At 62.4% G+C, this 22,303-nt stretch overlaps 1 protein-coding gene across 7 annotated transcripts in view; it reads left to right on the top strand.

The window, feature by feature from the left end:
* Nucleotides 1–19,275, top strand: part of NPHP4 (nephrocystin 4) — an 86,129-nt gene extending 66,854 nt beyond the window's left edge. For 6 of the 7 annotated variants that reach the window (XM_053920266.1, XM_053920265.1, XM_053920264.1 and 3 more), the window contains 13 exons: nt 683–863; nt 3,384–3,512; nt 6,415–6,626; nt 11,043–11,269; nt 11,356–11,527; nt 12,011–12,094; nt 14,853–15,009; nt 15,506–15,591; nt 16,086–16,171; nt 16,993–17,164; nt 17,737–17,916; nt 18,110–18,253; nt 18,846–19,275. In XM_053920266.1, the coding sequence (XP_053776241.1) occupies nt 683–863; nt 3,384–3,512; nt 6,415–6,626; nt 11,043–11,269; nt 11,356–11,527; nt 12,011–12,094; nt 14,853–15,009; nt 15,506–15,591; nt 16,086–16,171; nt 16,993–17,164; nt 17,737–17,916; nt 18,110–18,253; nt 18,846–18,986 (1,971 nt within the window). In that variant the 3' untranslated portion in view covers nt 18,987–19,275. Of the gene's footprint in view, nt 1–682; nt 864–3,383; nt 3,513–6,414; nt 6,627–11,042; nt 11,270–11,355; nt 11,528–12,010; nt 12,095–14,852; nt 15,010–15,505; nt 15,592–16,085; nt 16,172–16,992; nt 17,165–17,736; nt 17,917–18,109; nt 18,254–18,845 lie in introns of those variants that run through there. The other variant, XR_008426362.1, reaches the window with a different exon arrangement.
* The last annotated feature ends 3,028 nt before the right edge of the window (nt 19,276–22,303 follow it).

Below are 22,303 nucleotides of genomic sequence, written 5' to 3'. Positions count from 1 at the left end.
TAACCCTAAATCCCCACGTCCTGTTCTTGCCCAGGTTCTCTCCAAGCCCTTTCTGTTCTGTGACCGGGGCCCCGAGGGTCAGCGTGGAGTTGACAGGGCAGCTCCTGGGCCGGGGGCCGGGGCCCCTCCTACCAGCTGTGTGGTAGGGGTCCTGAGTCGTGCCAGCCACAGTTGGGGTGGGAGAGGAGACGGTCTCGCATCTGCACATTCCTTCTGTCCCATGTGGCTGTTCTCCTTCCCAGGCCAGCCACGGCCCCCTGGGTCCCCTGCCCGAGCCCGGCCCCTGCAGCAGTGGTGTGTCAGAGACCTACAGGTCCGAGCCCCGTGCTCCTTGCTCCTCGGTGCCCTTCCCGGTGATGCGCTCACGGCTCCTGGACTGTGGCAGCCGGGCTGCATGCGGAGCTCCCCTGACACCATGTCCTCGTCCCCGGGGGCTCTGGCTGCTCCTCCCTCCTGAGGACTGACCCGGGCTGTGTCCTCCATGTCCGAGACCCATGCCCCGTCTCCTCTTCCCCCATGGAGGGGGCTCCAGGGGGCGGCTTGCTGGTATTTACTCCATGGGTTAATCGTGTTGCACTTCATTCAAGAATTTGTGGGAAAGACCCGACTGGCCTCAGGGTCTCAGGTTCCAGAAGAAGGTGGTTTGGCCTCGGCCACCCTGACCCGTGCGTCTCTCCCGCAGCACCTCCTGCGCCAGGGGCGGCCGGCCGTGCAGGTCTCTCACGAGCTCGAGGTCATGGCGACCGAGTATGAACAGGATGCGATGGTGATGAGTGGAGATGTGACTGGGTTTGGCGGCATCAAGCCGATCGGCGTCCACACGGTGGTGAAGGGCTGGCTGCACTTGACCTTGGCCAATGTGGGTAAGAGCCCCGGCAGTGTGGTCTGGTGTCGTGTCGTTACCTGGACAGTCAGTCGTCTTCCCAGCTGGACTGTGAGCTCCCTGAGGGCAGTGGCCACATTGTGGGTGCCAGATACTAAGTAGGAATTCAGAAACACTTACTGGCTTGGCCACTGGGCCTGCCCTTGACCCCTGTGCCTGCCCTGCACCAGTTGTTCGGTGTTCCCGATTCCTGGTCAGGATTTGGGGTCGTTTGTGTCTTGGCCAGCCCACACTTTGTCTCTGGTGCTGTCCCTGGGGCCCTGCTGTGACAGGCCTCCAGTCAAGTGGTCAGGGGAGGGGATTTTCCCTGGGAGCTCCACCCACAGAGCTGCCTCATCTAGGAGGAGAGAAAGGAGCAGCACATGCTTCTGGGCTGCCCTGCGGCTCCGGGACAGAGGACAGGGGCAGAGAAACGCACTCCTTCAGAGCCCAGCCCCCGACCTCACATCCCATGCCGTCCTGAGAGCAGCTCCACGGGGAGACCGGGCCTGGGTCTCCCCTCCCACGTTCAGGGCACAGGGAGTCTGGGCTGGTGTGGCCTTCTGGGGACGCGACCAAAGCCCCTGATCGGACAGGAGACGGAGGCGGCCCCCAGGCGGAGGGCTAGTGCTGGCTCCTGCAGGCTGGCAGACAAGCCCGTCAGCCTCCCCGGAAGGCCTGTGGAGGGACGGGGGTTTTTATGGACAGAACTGAGAACTGGACAAAGCCAGCTGTTTGCGGTGTGGAGCTGGGTCGGTCTGGGTGCGTCTGGGACCTCTGTTGTTTGCTTGGGGGCTTTTCCGTTCCTCAAAACCCAGCCCGAGTGTGAGGGGCCCCTCGGCCCGAGTGCTGGCCCGCCGCAGGTGTGCACAGCTCATTAAGTCGGGATCGAGGTTTCCGCCTGCTTGTTTACAAATGTAGGATCCGCGGCATCTGGGAACACAGACAATGTGGAAACTGCAAAACTCAATTAGGATCCGGAGAAATAAATGAGCCACATGTGGGGAGCAGACATTATTCAGAAGCTCGCAGGACCCAGGGAGTTGCACGGAGCGTTCCGCTGCCGAGCTCCTGCTGGTTATTTTTATATTTAATTCACCAGCCTGCAAACGTGCAATGACTCGGGTGTTACAATCTTATCTTCAGGAGAAAGATTAGCTCCATTATTTGTTATCTTAAATTGTCATTTTCATGCTTTGCCTGCAAGGGAGAGATAAGCTGGTGGGAAAGAGAGCCTGAGATGCCCGCTGGAGAGCCGCTTCACAGACCTGAGAGGGAGCTGCTAACGAGGGACAGACGCCGTGCCCGCACGCTGTCCCTGCACAGCTGCACTGCCGTGTCCTCTGGACATTTTGCATTTTTTGGAAAAAAAATGCGGTTTTTATAAACCTGGCTGTTCTGCCCCAAGCAGCAGGCGCAGCCCACTCCCTCCAGTGGGGGCTGTGCAGCCTTTCAGCGCCCACGGGCCCACCGGTGTCCCTGGGCCTGGCTCGACCTCGCCCGGCAGCGCTTGGAGCCTTCTGGGCTCATGGAGCAGCTGTGCGGCCACGGGAGCTGGCACCGCTGCTGGAGCCCTGGTCTCCTGGAGTCTTTCTGCAGGAGGGTGCCCGCCGAGGGCTCCGTGGCTCTTGGCTCAGAAGAGCTCTTTGACAATCCCAGCAGCCCGCTTTTCACCCGCTGTTTGCTGACCCTTCCCCACGTAGACTACGCAAGAGGCACACTCTTCTCCTGATCCCAGAGGTCCTGGTTGTGCACTGGGGCCACGGGGATCTGCTGCCCCCCGGGGGCCTCTGCGGGAGACGCAGGGCTGCCCCGTGTTCTCAGGGCTGCAGGGGAGCCGGGTGGAATGCCTGTGACAAACGCCAGGGGTTTGGGGTCTGACAGTGGTGGCGTGTTCTGCCCCGCAGCACAGTGGGGGAGCTGCGTCAGGAGCCCTGCATGCTGGCAGGGTCGTGGCTCTCCTAGCGTACTGTGGGCCCCAACTGTGGCTCTCCAGCTGGGATCCCGTCCTCCCAGAGAAGTGTCTCTGCGGGGTCCAGCAGCAGACCCTTCCCCCCCCACCAGCGCTCAGGTCAGTGGGCTGCTTCCATTGCAGCCCAGGGAAGCGGGACCGTGCTCAGCCTCCGGGAAGCCCCTGCACCCTGCACACCCCCACCGAGCATCCATCCCTGCTAAGGCTTCGTTGTGAAACGGCCAAGGAGATTCTGGACTGCGGAGGCACTTGTACCGCCAGGAGCCTTTGGGGTGGGGCATTTGCGCAAGTGCACAGCGGCCTTCCTCGCACACGGTGGCCCTCAGAGGTCACAGGCACGCAGCTGCTGGGGCCGACCCACACGCGGGAGTGGGCTGAGGCTGCCACTGGCAGGAGGGAGTGGGGGCACAGAGGGGAGGAGTTTGGGGGTGCGTGGGTCAGAGGCCTGGGCGGGCCATTGGAGAGCCAGGCCTCCTAGTGGGAGCGTGGATGTGTCTCACCAGGCCCCCTCTTGGTGTCAACCTGTCTCACCGTGTGTCTTTCGTTTAGGCCACTTGTGCGAACAGAGAGGGAGAAATTCCAGCTCGCTGCCACCTTCCAGGTCACGGGTCATCTCAAGTGATGATGGAGCCAGCCGCTTTGAGGGAGGCAGCCTCCTCACACGTGGGGGCCCGAGACGTGAGTGGACTGGCAGGTGGGTGGGTCATGCTTGGGTGTGATCAGTGTGGGGGTGGGGAGCGAACTGAGTTGGGAGAAGGCTGTGTGTGTGTGCGTGCGTGCGTACACACACGAGTGTGTGCTGTGATGGCCATGCCCCTCTGGATCTGGCAGCAGAGTGGTAGCCGCTGGTGTCCAGCTGAGGGCCCTGCCTCCGTGGGCCTGCCCCTGTGGACCTGAGGCCACATCGATTCACCACACTTGTCAGACCCAGCGCTCTGGACCGGGCTCTGAGGAAGCCGCCTGGTGTTTGTAGAGAAACTGTAACCCTGTGAGTGGCACTGGGTTTGGTTAGCTGCGCTCCTGCAGGGGGAGATGAGGAAAAGGTCAGGATGCATGTAGGCTGCTTTGCAAAATGCCTTTGCAACTGCAGTGTTGGGGAGAGGAGGAATGAGCTAATTGTGCAGCTTGGGTCAGAAGGACCTGGGCTTGGTGACAATAGTTTTCAAAGCAGGGAAGTTCTTCTCTAAAATGACCCCAGACCCGAGCATGAGATGCTTGTTTGTGAACCAGATGAGGTGGAATGAAAGGGGGCGTGTTCTTCAAGTAGCGTCCTCCCCCTCTCCTGCCACAGGGCACCTCTTGTGACCCCGTCCGCCATGAGCTTCCCGTGTTGCCGGTCCTTCGACTGTGTGGAACTTGAGCCTGTGCCCAGGCGGGAGTCAGGGCCGTGGCTGGTTGGGATGGGGGGCCGTTGGTTCCATCTTGGAAGGGCACTAGGGTCCCACAAGTCCCCTGAGATTCCAGCCAAACCTTTGTGGGTCCTCACATGTTCTCGGGGAGGGACCACACGTTTACCTGCCTGTGGCCCGTGATCCAGGCGGGCTGAGAGTCTTGTGGGCCAGCTTCCCCATTTTAATGTTCCAGGGACCGAGGCACAGAGAGGTCACGTGTGCGATTCCCGCTCTTGGGCCAGTCTTCTCTGTCCCCAGCTGCCCTCTCTGGCCACCAAGAGAGTAGATGAGGCTCAGTGTGAGGACCCTAACACTCCAAACGGAGGCTGGGAGTGTTCATGGAGCCTGCGGCCTGGAGGTCGTGGCTCCACCAGGCAGCTCGGAGTGGTGATGGCTGGGGTTTGCTGAGGGGACAGGGAGCTCCTGGAGCCATCGGTCCTCTGGTCCCTCTTTGCCCGAACCAGTGGCCAGCTGCTCCCTGGGAAAGCCGGCTCTCCTGCCTCTGGGCGGGCTCTGGAGTCAGAGGCCATGTGGCCCATGAAGCCTCTTGGCGCGCCCTGGCCTGGCAGTGCAGCTGCACAGCCCCTGAGACTGTGTTCCTGTTGCTTTGGAAGTGGGAGGGGTACTCATGACGACCCCGCGGCCTGCTCGGCTCCCGCCCTGGTCCCTGCATGTGGGGACCGCGGGCCTCAGGTGCTCCCACCTGGCTGGGCTGGTCCACCCTTCCCTGCCCGCCCGTGCCCCGGAGACATGGTATGTTCTTGGGGGCAGCCGTTGAAGGTGTCTGTACCAGTTCATGCCATCGCAGAAGCGGTTAACTGGCTTTAAACTGGGATGGTGGCCATGGCACTTGTTTGCTTGTGAGGGAGTGGGGAGGGTGGGCGAGTGAGGGTTGCTTCCCCGCCGCGTGGAGCCACCATTGGGGGCCACAGTTACCTGAGGGCAGAGGGGGGGCAGGTGGGCGCTGATTTCCCGGGTTCTGAGAGTCAGGGAGGGCCCTGGTCCTGAGGTGGGGCGTTCTTCTCCTCTATGCACCAGTGCTGGGTTGTGTGCTTGTCTGGGAATCTTGTGAGTCAGCCTGTGACGTGGCATGTGCGGCTTTGTCACTGGCCCAGCTCCTGATGGAAGGACCACACACAGCCCCTCTGCCTGCCTGGCCTGTCTGCTTCCATGTGTCTGCTACACGTGTGTCCGGGTTCAGTGTAGCCCCACAAGGGCATGAGCTTGGGAGCCTGGCCTGGTCTGCGCTCCATCCGCCCTGCTGGCTGGGGGCTCTGGCCCAGGACACAGCCCGTCAGAGCCCCTGCTTCCTGGTCAGAGCCTGGGGCTGTGGCACATCCCCACCTCCCAATGCCAGGGTGGTTTGAGGGCCTGCTGGGACAGTGTGCCTGATGCGCTGAGGGGTGCTCCTGGGGGCTGCGTGGGGGCAGTGCCGGGTGAGGCTGTCCCCAGGCCCTTGAGCATCTGGGTCCCTGAGCTTCTAGTCCACTGACCTTCCCCTCCTAGAGAATCTCCCAGTAGTGTGTTGAGAATCTGGTCTAAGGCACAGGTGGCAAACACAAGGCCTGGGGGCCGAATCCGGCCCTCCACCTTGTTTTATCCAGCCCGGCACCTTGTTTCTACCCGGCGGCAGTGCCGAGCTCCGTGCCCCTAGTTAAAGGTAGCTACATTCATACAGTCCTAAATTACATTCGGCCCTTTGAAGGCACCGCGAGGCTGATGTGGCCCTGGGGGAGATGAGTCTGAAGCCCCTGGTAAGGGCTCAGATCGGCGTTCCTTTTGTCTGCAGGGCTGGTCAGGAGCAGCACGGTGGGGACCAGTCGTGCCCATCTTTACCACTGTGGGGCATGCAGAAAAGACGCAGACTCTGGGCCTTTTCCGGGCCACAGGGCTTTGGGTGGCTTGGCACCCTGTCGGCTTAGAAATGGATCCGTGCCCTGGCTGTTGTGGTTCAATGGATTGAGCGCTGGCCTGCGGACCAAAGGGTCGCTGGTTCAATTCCCAGTCAGGGCACATGCCTGGGTTGTGGGTCAGGTCCCCAGTAGGGGGCGCATGAGAGGCAACCACACATTGATTTTTCTCTCTTTCTCCCTCCCATCCTCTCTCTCTAAAAACAAATAAATAAAATCTTTAAAAAAACCCCTCAGATCCATGCACTGTAACCTCTGGCTCCTGTCTGAACCTTCCAGGGATGAGAAATGTGGTCCAGGCACAGAAGCTGACCGACGTGGACAGCGAGCTGGCTGCCATGCTCTTTGCCCCCACGCGGCCTGGGGGCAGGGGGCCCCAGGGCGCCAGGCAAGAGGGTGATGCTGTGCGCAGGCGCAAGCTGGAGCGGATGAGGACTGTGCGTCTGCAGGAGGCAGCAAGCGAGGGTGGCTGCCGGAGGACGGGCATGCTGGTGAGTGCCTTCACTGGCTTCCCCAGGGCAGTGGGGGCCAAGCGGGACCAGGATCGCCCCTCCCCTCCCGCAGGCTCTCTCTGCTTTGCCCCAGTCCTGCGTGCGGGATGGCAGAGGGCTGGGCTTTTCAGCCACCAGGGGGTGCTTTCCTGTCAGTGTGACCTGGGAGCTCCTGGTCATGGCAGACTTGTGGGCTTCCCCCTGAAGATTCAGTTTCTTATGGGTGTGGGGGCTCCCGAGAGCCCTGGGTTTGAAGAAGGCTTGGCAGCGGATTCTGGGGGTCCCCCAAGTTTGGGGTGGGGCTGTGCTGCCGTCTCCCTCCTGGGCAGTGAGTGCAACCCTTCTGAGCTGGCGAATTCCCACTTTTGGCCGAGAATCTGAAGAAGACCCTGTAATGTTTTGCAGCTAAGAAATGGGAGGTGGGAACGGCTATACTCTATAGGGTTAGAGAATGAAGAAGCCACAGGTGCCTGAGGAGGACCTTCGAGGTCACCCCTAGGCAGGTATCTGACCGACAGTGTCCCTTCCTAGGGGCAAAGCTGTGTCGATGGGTAGCGGTCACCTGCTCCCCCGCTGTGCAAAGCCCCTGTGGGTGGGGAGAGACCCCTGCCCTCAGGTGTGGAGTGTTGGGAGGGAGGCAGAAATAAACCAACCAGCCAAGAGCTGTCCACCTGCAGGAGGGAGCGGACAGGAGAGAGGACGGGCCAGGCCAGCCTGAGCCGCAGGACGGGCAGGGTTGGCGGGCAGAGAGGGGCAGTGAGCGCTGTGGCCATGAGGACACACTGCAGGGGCCGGCGGGGCTGGGGGGGCCTCTGTTCCCGCCCCTGGTGTGCGCTGCCTGTGCCCCACCCAGCCGCCGACCTGGGTGTGCCTCCACCTGTCAGGTCGCCTGGGGACACCGCAGCCCCTCCTCGGTGGCTGGGTCTGGCGTGTGGCAGGTGCTCAGTCAGGACAGCGGCCAGTTGTTTATTATCATTACTGTACTTTTTGGACTCTGAGATGCACCGGACTGTAAGACGTACTAGGTTGTAGAGGAGGAAAACAGGAAAAAAACCCCGCTCCACCACCGCCGCCCCCCCCCCGCCCCAGCCAGGTAAGCTACATTCGGACTATAAGACGCACCCCAATTTCCTCCCAAATTTGGGGGGGGAAAGTGCATCTTATAGTCCGAAAAACATGGTAGTTTGCTCGTCTCCTCTTGTTTGACAGGTTCTGATGAGCAGCAACCCGCCCCCCCCCCCCCCCCCCCCCCCGGCATTGCAAGATTTCTGAAAACATGATACCTGACTACTTAGTCAGGGGCGCTGACCTCTTTTCCCTTAGACTGTCAAAAAAATGATGACAGCTGACGTGACGCCAGCCGTCTGGTGCGCATGAACAAGATCCCGCCACCTTCCCTTGCTGGATCGGTGATAATGCGTATTTCCCCACGCCACAGAGTTCTAGTGGTGTGCGCACCCCGAGATGAAGGGGCCAAGGGCGCGCGTGCCGATAGAGAAACGGCGGCCGAGCACCTCGTGCTGAACGCAGCAGCGAGTTGGGAGGGACTCGGACTTCCAAATGCGAGAAAAATTCCCCCAAATTCGAATCAGTGTCTGGGTCGGTCACCCCGGAGAAATCTGAAGTGACAGGAAGTGGGTTTATCAACCTCACGGTGGTTTCTCTCCCTTCGGAGCCTTTACAAGGGGCTTTGGAAGGAGGATGAGGATGCTGTGGTCGGAGGGGAGAGGGTGGGGACCAGGGCAGAGTACCGGCCCTCTGCTGGGTGAGGTCTCAGGCGCTGGAGGTCGTGCCCGGGGAGCGGGGAGTGGCCGGCGCGTGGCCATCTTCCTGCCCCGTCGTCTTCGGAGGGGGCTGTTACGGAGCTGAGGGAGGCAGTGTTGCAGGGCTCCTTGGTCACGGTGCTGTGGCCAGGGCAGTTAGCACGGGGTGCAGGGTCAGGTGCCTGCCCAGGAGTCCCTGCTGTGCTGTGGGACAGCCACACGCCTCTTTGTGAGGGTCTCTCGGCTGAACCCGTGTCCAGTGCTCAGGACAGTGGCTGGCCCCAGCGACTGTCATTGTTCAGCATCAGCCTGGGGAAGCCCCAGGCCCAGGCATGCCCTGGCCTGGGCACCTTCTCCCCCTGGACCGGGGGGATGGGCGGGCAGGTTATCTCCTCGTGCAAGTGCTGCGGGGCAGTAAGCGGCAGAAAGCCCGGCACACGCGGGTGTGTGTGGCGGCAGGTCCCTGGGGCCCTCTGCCTGGTTCCCGGCCCACCTGCTCCGCACTTGGGTGGGCCTCCCAGCACTCCAAGCGCGGGACCCACTTGGTGACGTTACATTGAGGCAGTTGCCGCAGTAACAGGACAGTCCCAGGAAGTGCCTCTGCCGGCTCTCCACAGTGACGTCCCAGTAGCTTGGGGCCGCCCCTTACCCCTCGGGTAGCACAGGAGTGGCAGAGGTGCCGCACTTTAAGTTGTTGTCCCTTGTTAGTGCCACAGAGGAGAGTGCTCTGTCCCAGAAGCCCCAGCAGGTGGCTCAACGGTCTCACTGCCCAGATTGGGTTGCAGACTGTCTTCTGGCCAGTTACCGGGGCCTGCGGGGTTTGTGGCCCGGGCACTGGGGTCCCAGGGGCCCATAAGTGTCACCACCCATCCCTGCCTGGTCTCAAATTGGGCAGGAGCCTAGCAGAGGGAGGCCAGAATGTCACCCGCTCCACTGGTGACTCTGGGGAGGGCTATGGTGGAGAGTTGGTGTGTGTCTGAAGGTGAGGTGTTCCAAACGCTGAGCCCGGACCAACCGACAGGCTCACGCAGGCCGGGTCATTCCTGTCCTCCACAGGCAGGTCCTGCTCGCTGACCATACCACCTGGCCGGGAGCAGTGGGTCCCAAAAGGCAGAGGAGGCAGAGGGCAGGGCCACGCTGCCTGGTTGATGCTCCAGAACTTTCTGTCAGCTACGTCACCTGGTCTCTCATGGCTGGGGTGGGCTGGGCTGGAGCAAGGCCAGGGCTCAGGCTAACAGCTTTCTTTGAAGTCTGCGGGGACGCAGGACGGGGCACACAGCTGCCCTCCTGACAACCCCAGGGTCACGGGTCTCAACCCAGTGCTTTTTAAAAAAAAAGTTTATAAAAGATTTTATTTATTCACTTTTAGAGAGGGAGAAAGGTAGAGAAACATCCATGTGTGGTTGCCTTTTGCACACCCCCTACTGGGGACCTGGCCTGCAACCCAGGCATGTGCCCTGACTGGGAATTGAACCAGTGACCCTTTGTTTCGCAGGCTGGCACTTAGTCCCCTGAGTCACACCACCTAGGACTCAACCCAGCGCTTTTCCCCATCTGGCCTGTGGGTGTCTGGGGTCCCTGCTACAGGTCACAGAGCCACTCTCTGTGGTGTGTGTCGTCCTAAAGACGTCTGGCCCTGTTGTCCCGCACTGCCCGTCGGGGGCCCCACTCCACTGAGCAGCTCTTGTGAAACGCCCGCCCAGGGAGGCTCCCCGCGGCACGACCATGCTCCCATCTTCCAGTCCCCGGGCAGACGTGAAAGGCTCGGCTTAACCCCCTGCTCGGGAAAGGCCAAGCTGTGCATGTTGGAAAGTGAGGAATGAAACCTGGTCTCGTCTTTGGAGTTACAGTGCAGGGGCGTTCGGTCGGCCTTCCTCTAACGCTCGGGCCTCCTCAGTGTTTGGGGGTCCCCGCGCCGGGCCTGGCTGGTCCCAGCATGCGGGCGGCCCTTCTGGCCTTAGACCTCACAGGGAAGCCTCCTGTGGGCCTCACCTGTCAGTGGAAGGCTCACAAGAAAAATGGAGGCATCCTAGAGCACGTCTGGTGGCCAAGGCCGCTGACTCATGGGGCATCTGGGGAGGGAGGGTGGACGAGGTCCTGTGGCTGAGCCCCACCGAGGCAGCATGCCAGTTGTCCAGACCCAGCTTGAGGTTGGTCGGGGCAGGACATGTCCCCTCCCGGGGACTCTGCTTGCAGATAGGGCTCCTGCTGCCACACTGGGGACCTGGTTGGTGAGCTGGTCACCTGCATTGGTTGAGGTTATCCTTCTCTCTCTTGTTGGAAACCTCTGGTTTGAATGCTATATGTCGCCTGGTACCAGCCTCCTGGGTGTGGGGGGAGTCGGGGAGAGTTGATAGTTGGCTGTAGTTAGCCAGGAGCTTGCAGGGCAGACCCCACCTGCCACAGGTACACCACCTCCCACAGGTACACCACCTGTGGGCAGAGAGAAGCCAGGGGTTCCCGCAGACTTCTCCATGGAGGGACAGGCACGGCCTGTTCTGTTTGCTCTACCACCCGACCCATGTGTGAGGCAGGGGTGTTGGTGATTCCAGAAGAAATGTGGTATTCGGGTTGGGGTGGGGGAAGGTGGCTGGACAGCAGACACAGAGGTAGAGAAGGATGGTGGCCCTGGTCCGACCCTGGTGTCCCGCAGGCCCTGCAGGACGTCCGCGTACAGCACGCACGGGACCTGCAGGTCATCGCTGCCTACCGGGAGCGCACGAAGGCCCAGAGCATCGCCAGCGCCCTGAGCCTGGCCATCACCACGGAGCACACCATCTGCGCCACGCTGGGCACTGCCGAGTTCTTCGAGTTCGTGCTCAGGAACCCCCACAGCACGCCGCAGACAGTGACCGTCGAGGTGGACAACCCTGAGCTCAGGTGGGACCCTCTGTGAGTGGGGGCCTCTCCCCTGGCACGTGGCGGCTGGAGGGCGGCCTTGCTCATCTCTGCGTCTCCCTCCCCAGCCTCGTCCTGGACAGCCGGGAGTGGAGACACTTCAAGGACGCGGCCTGCCTGCACACGCCCGTGGAGGAGGACATGTTCCGCCTGCGGGGCAGCCTTGCCCCCCAGCTCTTCCTGCGCCCCCGGGAGACCGCCCACATCCCCTTCAAATACCAGACCTTCTCTGTGGTGCAGGTGGGGAGCAAGGAGCTGGGCGTCAGGTGCCCAAGGGTCCCCTTGGAGTGGCAGTGTGCTGACTAGCCTTTGGGCCGCCCCCCCGCAACCCACAGCCCGTTCTCACGCGTGCATGTGATGGGGAGGGCGCATCACCCGTGTGTGTTTCTTGTTTGGGCAGTTGACCCTTGAGGTCAGTTCTGTGGCATAACGGTCACCCCTTCAGTGGCCTGAGGAGCCAGCACAGTGGTGAGGATGCTTGGCCTCTGGATCCAGGCAGAGCAGTGAGCAAGGGGACTCCTCCCTGCCCCATTCACAGAGCCTCTGCAGCCTCTTTGGGGCCGTGAGGCTGGTCATAGCTGCCGCTGCCCGGAGCATCACTGTGGGAGTCAGGGAGACCCTGGGTAGCCGCTGTTCCTGCAGGTGGAGCGGCTGCAAGTGGAAAGTGGTCCTGGCTCTCCAGGACCTGTCCATGACCCATGGGTGCTGACTGGTTTCCCACAGGCTTCTGCTGACCTGGGACCTGAGAAGGACCCAGAGCCCGGATCGCCCGGGAAGCCCAGCATGATGCCCACCAGACACGCCAAGGTGAGGGGCAGGACCCAGACCTGTGGCCCAGTGTGCTGTGACCTGCTGTTGCCCGGGCCGCCAGGGCCCGGCCCTCCGCCCTTCTCACACCTCCAGAGGGAAGGGGGTGGGTGGGGGAAGGGCACACAGAGGTGGACTTCCAGTCTGAAGTGGGCAGTGACGGCGTCAGCCAGATGCTGCTGTGGCTGCCGGTAGGCATCTAGTGTGCGGACGTCTCCCTGACCACTCGCTGTCTGAGCCCCAGGGCCCTGGTGCCTGCTGTCCTCGTGCTTTGTCACCGGGTGCGCGGGTGCACGCAGGGGCCACGGGGGCTGGTGGGTGATGGTGGCTTGGTGTGACCAGCTACGGGGTGTGGCCATCCTGCTGTCAGGGTGAGACCTCGGGCTCCGCACTTCTCAGCTGTGACCCCTGCAGCCACCTGCCCAGCATCACTCTGGTCGCCCGATGTGTGCTCTGTGCCAGGCGGTCGGGGCTGCTGTCGGGCTCCTGGTGTTGCGCTCACCAATTTGTAGCAAAGCGGGGGGCGGCCTGGCCCTCCGCCGCGGCCGGTGTTTGGGAGTCTCAGTGTGGACTCGGCCTGCATTCCCTGGGGTTCTCATCTGTGAGGCACCGGTGCTGAACCTATCCCCTCTCGGGCCACTGCCATCCCTTCCAAGTTAGCTCCTGTGCTTTTCTTTTTAAACTTTTTATTTTGAGATACTGTCAGCTAGAGAAAAGTTGCAAGAGCAGTGCGAAGAATCCCCACCTTCACCCGACTTCCTGGTAGTTGGCACATCACGGCCGCCTTCTCCTTCCCTCCATCCTGTCCCTGAACAACTTGAGGGGAAGCCTTTGCTCCATGAAACTTAGAGCTCGTGTGTCCCGAAAGTGGGGACCGTCTGGGCCGCAACTGCGGTGGAACCCTGAAAGTCGGGGGACTGTCCCCGACCCCGCTCGTCAGGCCCCAGGTGCATGTCAGATGTCCTGTCGGACCGAGAGTGCCCCCACGTCCACGGGGCCTCTTCCTGCTGGTGCCCTGCCCACGCCGTCCTCCCCTCGCGGCCGTGGGACCGAAGCATGTAGCCAGTTTCCATGCAGAGTGCGCCTGAGCTTAGGCTCGTCCGGTGTCTGCTGGCCATGGCCTTCGGCTCAGGCGCTGCAGGCAGCACGGCCGCGGTTTTGCTGTGTGGTCCCCAGGACCTCCCGATGGGGGGGGCGCGGTGCAGAGTGTTCTGCTACCGGGGGTGGCACCTCTCACTTGGTTAACGTGGGCTTCTGCTCTGTGAAATTAAGATGGGTTTTGTACTTGGAAATTGGAAAGTAATGAATACGGGCTTTATGTAAATACCATGTTGCTCACCACACACACGGCCCTCAGCTTTAGCATCCGCCGAGGACCCCTGCCGGAGTGGGCGGCGAGCGTGGGGTTGCCGTTGGCGCTTTCGGGTCTCACCGTTCCTCCCTCACTGTGCGTTCGCCGGCCTTCTGACGGAGACACTTCGCCCTCGTCCCATTGGCTTATTCCATGAATTTTTTATGGCTTGTGGGTGTGAATTCCTGTTTCAGTCAGTGGGCTATAACTTGCTGCTGTCGTCACTTGCTTTACTGCTGACACTGTGCCTGATCAGCCAGTGACAGCTGCTCCCAGTGGCCCCGGAGTCCTGGGGTGCATCCCTGCCGTTCTGTGAGTGCCTCCGTCCTGCCTGGGGCGTCCAGAGTCATCTCGTGCTGCCTCGGCTGTGCTTCTGCAAGCAGCCGCTTGTCTGAGCTTCCTTTGGTGGAGGGTGGGATTTACAAACCAAAGCTGGGTGCTGGGTGCTCATCGCCACTGGGCGTGTTGGCAGAGTGAGCTGCGGAGCCCCTGCCTGGACTGCTGTCTGGGGGTCTCAGGGCGGGGCAGTGTATCGGGCCTCTGCAGTGGCCCTTTCCCGGTCCCGCAGGTGAGAAACCCGGCTTCATCATCTTCGGTACAGCCACCGGTGTGCTCTGTCCGCCGAGCATAGCCACCCTGCTGACCACGCGGGTCAGCTCCTGTGGCCTGGACACTGCCGGCCCCGTGGGCCGGCCTCCGGGCATGTGTGTGTTTTGGAATGGTGACGCCCGCCGCGGACGGGACGGGCTAGGACTCCTGAGCGCTTCTCTTTGTCCCGCGTTCAGACAGACTTCAAGAGTTCTTCTCTGGGCAGCTACGTCACAAACTTGCTGAGCAGCTAGGTCTGTGCGCTTCATTTGTTCTCAATTTATAGAGGTCCTTGAAAAATATTTCAGTTTCTAAGTTAATTAAGCACAGTCGCATGAGTCCAAATTCGAACTGTAGAATGGGATCTATGTGGAAAGCCCAGCTTCCTTTCCTGCCCCCCTTCCCTGTGTGTGCACGTGTGTACACACATGCATACATGTGTGCAGAGCATGAACGTGGTCCCGGGACCTTGGCAGCGAGAGGACAGAGAGCCTCCTTGTCTGCTTTGCCACCAGGGCCGTGTCGTGGGGGTGGGCGTGCATCGTGTGGCCACTGTCCCCAGCGAGGGACATCTGAGTGTTTCCAGCCTTTGCTGCTACAGGCAGTTGCACACGCACAGTTTGCTGAATTCCTCCCCGAAGGGCCTGGCCGGGTGAGCACCGGGGTGCAGACTCTGTGCCCCATCCCTGATGGCACCAGTGTCCCCTCACAGGGGTGAGAGGACTGCGGAGACCCCATCTGTGTCTGTGGAAGGGGCCCCGGGGCACGCGGCTGCCCACCGGCCCGGTGCGTCCTGACTGTGCCACCCGCCCCTCACAGGTGCTGTTCCGGGCTGGCGGCGGCAGGCCCCTCGCTGTGCTCCACCTGCTGGTGCAGCCCCAGCCGCATGCGGTGGACCAGGTCTTCCGCTTCTACCACCCCGAGCTCACCTTCCTGAAGAAGGCCATCCGCCTGCCTCCCTGGCACACGCTCCCAGGCAGGTCCCACCGGTCTCCGTGGCCAGCGTTGTGTGGCTTCAGCTGACGGGAGAGGATTTCCCGCAAGGGTGGCGAGTGGGAGTGGCATCACCGATATGCTCTGGCTCCCGCGGTGCCCGGCACGTCTGCAGTTCTGCCTCCTGCCTCTGTCACTCCCCCCTCCCCTGAGTGACAGAGTGCGCCCCGGGCTGGCTGACCGCCCCCTCCAGGGATCCACAGCCCTGGGGGCACGCCTGGGGACCACCCCTCCCTCCCCTGCCGGTCACCGCCTTCGGTCTGGTGCCCGCAGACCTCAGCGAAGCCTCATGCCGGCACCTTGCTCTGGGCACGTGCGCTTACTCTCTGGCCACTGCCTTCAGACGAGTGCCCAGGAGGCAGCTGGGCACGAAGCCCCGTGCCCGGGCAGGCGTGGGTGGGTAGCGTGGCATGCCCCGTCCTCAGCACCTGTGCCGGCCTCTCGGGAAAAGGTGTTTGTTCCGGTGTTTTCTGCCCCAGGTGCTCCCGTGGGAATGCCTGTCGAGGAGCCCCCGGTCCACGTGCGCTGTAGTGACCCGAGCGTCATCTGTGAGACCCCGAAGGCGGTAAGTCCGGTCAGCTCCGTCCCTCCCCGCACTCCGCCGCTGCCCGCGCCCTGGCCTGTGGCCGCCTCGTCCGTACTCAGTGAGGTGGCTTCTTGCCAAGGCGCTGAGGGGCGAGTCACCCCCTTGTGAGAGCTCCGTGAATGAGTTTTCGTTTCTTCTGCCAATGGACCAGTCCCTTGATTATCAGTGAACGCAGTGGGAGTGGTCATTAGGGCATTTATTAATCGCTGCTGTGTACAGCATAGCGGCCGTGATCGTAGGGTGGCCATGTAGGGCGCTGGGCACAGTCTCCTGCAGAACAGAGCTATGGAACTCCATGGAGAATCAAGAAGTGAATGGCTTTCTCCTGCAGTGGAGAAAGTGGTGAATTCTGGGCGGGACAGACCATCGGCAGCGTGTAGGGGTCTGGTTCACACCTGCTGTGGCTTCGTGGGGACTGGGGGCTGGGTCAGGTTGGGGGGCGGTGCTCCTGTGACACCCCTGCTGTCCGGCAGGGCCCCGGGGAGCCGAGGGACGTGTTCCTGAAGGTGGCGAGTGGTCCGAGCCCGGAGACCAAAGACTTCTTTGTTGCCATTTACAGGTGAGCACACTGACCTGGCTGCTGGCAGCAGCGGGGGGCCGGCTGGCAGGGGCCCAGCCAAGGGTGCTCGCTGCGCAGGGCGGCACCGGGGGCCCGAGGGATGACACGTCCGGTGCCCAGACCCACCGCTGTCCCTGTCACCGTGACTCCTCACAGAGGCTGAGGCGGTGCAGCCGGGTCCCGGCCCCTCCCCAGTTGATGGAGGGTGCTAGAGGCCAATCGAGCTGGTCCTCTGCTCCCTCACCAGCTGCAGCAACCCTGCCCCCGTCCATCCCTTGTAAGCTCTGCCTCCCACCCCCGAGAGCTTCCAAAGCTGGGTGCGGTGAGGTGTCGGTGGTGCTTCTGAGGACGGGGCAGTGGGCAGCCTCCATGTAGTGCCCGACACGGGCGGAACAACATGCAGCGTGGAGTCCTCAGACCGACCCCCAGGGCACGCGTAGCTGAGCCCATTACACGAAAGAGTCCTATAGCCCAGGCAGCCAATTTGGGGCTCCACACTCTGGCTGGCATCACCTCCAAGCCCGTGGTCTCAGCCCGAGGCCCCTTCCCCCCAGTGCTGTCCACAGGCCTTGCCTCAGGCCTGGTTTGGGGTTTCAGCTGCCCAGAGCGCTTGTCTGTGAAGCCCACACTGTCCCTCATTCGCAGTGTCCCTGTGCGGTCCAAGTGGTGTCTCAGCTGCAGCCCCGCTGAGAGCAGAGCCTCCGCTCAGGAAGGGGGAGCTGCGGGGGTGACAGAGGCTGTGCCCCGGCCTGTCCTCCTGCCCCCCCCCCCTGTCCTCCGGGCAGCCTTCTCAGCTTCTGCCTGGCCTCCATCCCTGGCAGGGACCGCTGGCTGGCCACGCCCGTCCAGATCTGGCAGGTGTACCTGCACTCCCTGCAGCGCGTGGACGTCTCCTGCATCATGGGCCAGCGGACCCGCCTGTCCCTGGTCCTTCGGGGGACACAGACGGTCAGGAAAGTGAGAGCCTTCACCTCGCACCCCCAGGAGCTGACGGTATGGCCTCTGCCCGTCCTCGCCGCCCTTGGGGACTGCTGGGGGTGGGGCTGGGTGGGCGTGGGGCTGCGGCTCAGTGGGTGGTCCCGAGGATGGGCTCACAGCGAGGTGAAGACCACAGCGGTCTTTGGAGCATCTGCACTCCGACCCCTCACTGGACGTGCTGGTGTGGGATGAGGGGCGTGTGAGCCCCACAGGCTGAGGCTTATAGCCACAGGGGGTGACTCTCGGTAGTGGCTCTGGGGTCAGGGCAGCGTGGCTGCACGCCTGCACAGGGGGCAGGTGGCCAGCTCTGGTTCAAGTCGCAGGGGTCACCGCCGCCTGGGAGGGCCTCGCCCAGCACAGATGGCCTCTCAGACACAGCTGGTGGCAACCACTGTGACACTGTGTGGCACTGGCCCTGACGGAGAGGTTGGGTTTGGCTTCAGGCCTGGCACCTCCACTCGGCCACATGGCCCCCGAGTGGTGCTCTCCTGCCCCCACCCCCGCCCCCACCCCAGCAGGCCTTCCGAGTCCCTGGGGGCGGTGCTGGGAATGCCCTCGCCCCCTGCTTCTCCCTGTTGTCCTTGCAGACAGACCCCAGAGGGGTCTTCACGCTGCCGCCCCACGGCGTGCAGGACCTGCACGTGGGCGTGAGGCCCCGCCGCGCGGGCGGCCGCTTCGTCCACCTCAACGTGGTCGACGTGGACTACCACCAGCTGGTGGCCTCGTGGCTCGTGTGCCTCTCTTGCCGTCCGCCTCTCATTTCCAAGGTCTGGGAGGGTGGTGCATGCAGGCCCCATGGTGTGGGGGGGGAGGTGTCCCTGCCGGTCCCCTGGTCCCTCTGGGTCCTTCTGGCCGGGTGGGGGGCAGGGCTGCTCCTGTGCAGGGGGGCGCCCGCTGATGTGCGCGGAGCGGGCGTGGGAAGCCTGTAGGGGGACTCCGCTGACAGCTGTCCCCCCACAGGCCTTTGAGATCACCATGGCCGCCGGGCAGGGCAGGGGCGTCCACAAGCAGATCACCTACACCAACCCCTACCCCTTCCGCCGGGCCTACCACCTGCACAGTGACCACCCCGGCCTGCTGCAGTTCAAGGAGGACACCTTCCAGGTGGGGGCCCTGCGCCGGGAGGGGGTGGAGCCCTGGGGTGGGCGGTCAGCACCACGTCCGGGAGCAATCCCAGCTACCATGGCCGTCTTCAGAAAGTCCGGGGTGTGAGCTGGAACTCCCCCCGCACTCTGGTGTGGTGCCTGACGGAGGGATGGACGGACGCCCTCTGTTGAGCTCCCCTGCCTTTGTGTCTGAGGCCTCTGTATCTCGGCATCCTTTGGGGGGCCAGGGGGCCTGGTGACCCACTTTCTCTGTGGTGTCTCCGTCGTTTTATCCAAAACTGCCCATAATTTACTCTGGCCCATCATGAACACTGGACAGAAAGTCTGGCAGATCCCGGCTGTCAGTCAGTGGAGGGTGTGTCTGCGGCTGGGAGGTGCCTCCCGGGACCGTGGGAAGGCGGCCGTGTGGGCGTTCCACAGGAGCTCGGGCCTTGGGTGGCCCAGCTCCCACCCGCCCCAGGGCTGACACAGGCCCAGGCCCAGGTCCTCGGTCGGCCCGTGCGACTTGCTGGGCTGGAGAAGACGTGTGGTGGGTGGGGGTGGCTGGAGGGGCAGCCGGGCCGGGTGCCCACTGCGGTGCTTGTCCCCAGGTCGAGGGCGGAGAGACCTACACCATCGACCTGCACTTTGCGCCCGGCCGGGGAGCCGGGGAGGAGGAGGTTCTGGTCCACATCAACGACCCCGAGGACAAAACTGAGGAGACCTTCTGCGTGAAGGTCGTCTACCAGTAGAGGGTTGGCTCCCCCCGCTGCGCCGCAGCCTGGCCCGGGAGCGGTGTCACCCCCGCTGCCCCGGGCCTCGGCGAGGACGGGCGCCCTGGCGGCACGAGGCCCGTCGCGCTCTGCTGCACAGGGCAGTCACCGGCTGGGACGTTTTCGTCTGCTTCTAGCAAGATGTTTTTTATGGATCGTCTTAAATGATGAAACTGGTTTCCTACTAGGTTTTGTACAAATGTTATTTGCTATATGATGTTTTATACCGGACATACTTCGTATCTTTTTAAAAAGTTACTGTGAAATAGTCAACTTGTACACGCTTTCTCTTTGACGGTTTTCTAGTGTTTCGGCTGTGTTCGCCATTGTCAGGTTTGAGGTGCGCAGCATAATCCTGGTCTCCCTCGGGGAGGGAGGGCAGTGCTGCTGAGGGACAGTCAGGTGGCCAGGGCGGGGCTGGGGGCAAGGGGGAGGCCACTGATCTGCCCTGTGGTCACATCTCCTGATTCTGGTCCCACCCGGAAAACCCACAGTGACCGCTCCATCTCTGGGTCCTCAGCGCCGTCTGAAAGGGCCCCTTTCAGCTGTCGGGTCACCCAGGCACGGGTTCCAGGGTTTGGATGGGGACACTTGGGCCAGAACCTGGGTGTGCGGCTGAGGCTGGCTGCAAGGGGCCTGGGAAGTGTCACCCTTTCTGGTGGCCCTGTGTCCAGGCAACACGGGGGTTGGTGTCACCAAGCAGGGGAGAGCAGGCTGGGGACACGCAGTGGTCTTTGCCGTGGTCTTGCTGGTGGAGCCGGGGCCGACCGGAAGCAGCCCGGGAGAGGGACTCGACAGGATTTGGTGACTTGAGTCCTTGTAACTGAAAACCTCCCGCAGTCGGGGGTGGGGGCAGGGTGAAGAGAAGCGGCAGAGGCTGAGCTCTGGCATCAGGAAGGCAGGGGCTGCAGTGGGGGTGCGGGGTAGTCAGCCTTCAGATGTGAGGGTGCACCAGACCAGCTGTGGAAGGAGGCCCGCAGGTGGGTCGTGGTGCTGTGAACCAAGGAGGGTTCCTGTCAGGGGCGATGCCCGGGACTCCAATTAGCTCAGGAGCAACGATCGTCTAGGCAGCCTGGTGGTCAGACACCCCCCAGGGAGGAGGGGACATCAGCGGCCCCAGAGGACCCTGGATTGCAGCCCCATCAGAGGGGTTAGGGATGGCCCCTGGGCTGGAACTGAGCCCCCACACCCTGGGGAGGGGCCCCGCAGCTCTCTGCCCAGGTCTGCCCAGAAGAGCAACGTGGAGGTTGGACTCAGTGGAGAAAACCACCCCAGGTGAATTCGCACCTCTGTCCAGCGTGCTGGGGCTATGGCGTGTGCCGCATCTCCACTGTGGTTTGGACGCCTTGCGCTGTCCTGTCTTGAAGGGTGGCCTCTGCATTTTGCAGGCCTGCCCCAGCTGGTCTGCACCCGGGTCGGTCCCAGCAAAGGCACAGCCACCCTGGGGACCGCTGTTCCTTCCCTGAAGGGCGGCGTCAGGCCTCGGCCCACGGTGGCACCTGCCCAGCTCGGCTCTGGCTGTGGTTTGCAAGGTCTTGTCACTCACGCCGCCACCTGGGCCACTGTCGGTCCATCCCTGCTTCCTTGCTCCTGCCAGGTCCTGCTGCGCCCACCCCTCCCCAGCCATCAGCCCCCTGCTGCCCGGGCTGTGCTGTCCTGGCAGGGCACTCCGGGCACTGTCCTGGTGGGTGGCTTCCCTGGAGTGTCTGTGATGTGACTGTTCCCGCTCACTCTGGGGATGGAGGTTGGGAGCATTCTTCTTTCGAGCTGGGATGCGTGAGGGAGGCTGGGGTGCCAAGCAGACTGGACGAGAGAAATAGGAGGCTGGGCACCCCATTCCTGGGGTCAGCAGGTCAGCGGTAGGTCGTGGTGGCAGGAGGAGAGAAGGTCCCCGGGCAGGTACACTGTGGGTTGGAGGTCAAGGGTGGCTTCTCAAGACCATGAGAAAGGAGATGGCCCTTCCATTCTGCTCCTGAAAAGGTCTCATGCTCCTCACTTGGGGGCTCTTTATGGGGGTTGCTCCTCCTTAAAGCCCCTCACTCCCCGTCATTTGTGGCATTGGCCACACCTATCCCATGAAGCTCCCTTCCCTTTGGCCCTGGGCTCCCCTGCTCTCCATGCCAGCTTCATACTGGGGACGAGCAGAACCAACAATGCTCCCCAACTTCCCTCTGGGTGGTCACCCTGAGGGGCTTGTCACACCCCGCCCAGAAATAGCCTCTTGGGCCCCCGCCTTTGGAAAGTCACTGGTGCAGCTTGGGCGCTTGTGAAGGAAGGGAGGCTGGGCCTGCCTTCCTGCGACTGCCCTGGCCAGCAGGGTGGGTGGAGCAGGAAGTGGGGAGGGGGTGCCCTGGGGGAGGAGCATGGGACCCTTCCTCTCCACCTCCCCCCACTTCCAGGTGCCTCCAGGGCCAGCTGTCCCGCACGCAGTGTGTGTGGGGGCCGCAGTAGCTTCCGTCCCCCAGTCTGGGCACAAAGCCTGACGTGGGGGTGCCTGGGCGCTTTCGCTGGGGGCGGGGGGGCTGTGAACAGCTGGCCACAGGGTCTTCACAGTGCCCCTGTGAAAAAAATGGGCTGTAGCAGCTGGGGACCCGCCTCCTGGAGGGGGTGCTGGAAGGCAATTTTCCGCACATGCCTTCTTTCTGTCCCTTCTTCCCACTCTGGGACACAGAGTTCCGTCCTGGGCGCAGGTGAGGACTGGGAGTCCCTCCACGGGGTGGGGATCAGGTGCAGGACGGGGGCTTGTGTTTTTCAAAACTTTTTGCCATTCGGAGCAGTTTCTTCCCTCTCTTCTCTCACAAAGAACAGAGATTTTTTAATGACAAATTTCTGCCGGGGCCCGTGGCCCAGGTCATGTTCTCTGTGCTCTCTCTTTGTTTATGAGCCCGAGGTAGGCGCAGCCGACGCGCTGGACACGGACCAGCTTTTCAGTTTTACTTCTGAGGCCAGCGCCAGCCCTGTGTTTGATTTCTTGCTCGCGCTCTGAGGCTGAGGCCCGGCCGTTTCCAGGAGAAAGCTGCCCGGGCGCCCCTGCTGCGCGCAGGCAGACGCACCTACCTCCCCGGAAGCGCACCGTCTCCGGCAGGACATTTTTTAGTGCTGCCATGGTTTCTCCTCCTGCTTTTCCTCCGCCTCTCCCGTTGAAAGCTACTTTTAACTAAACGGAGTCAAATGAAAGCCAGATTAGCTTCGTTGCTTTCTGAGTCTGATAATGATTTAATGTTATGTTTGTCGCTGTTGAGAAATAAATTCAGGCGCCATTGAAAATTGCTGCCTCGGGTTCTAAGAGGTTGGGG

The sequence above is a fragment of the Desmodus rotundus genome, chromosome 3, assembly GCF_022682495.2.
Source record: "Desmodus rotundus isolate HL8 chromosome 3, HLdesRot8A.1, whole genome shotgun sequence".
Taxonomy (NCBI): Eukaryota; Metazoa; Chordata; class Mammalia; order Chiroptera; family Phyllostomidae; genus Desmodus; species Desmodus rotundus.
This window is presented reverse-complemented; position numbering and strand designations above follow the sequence as displayed.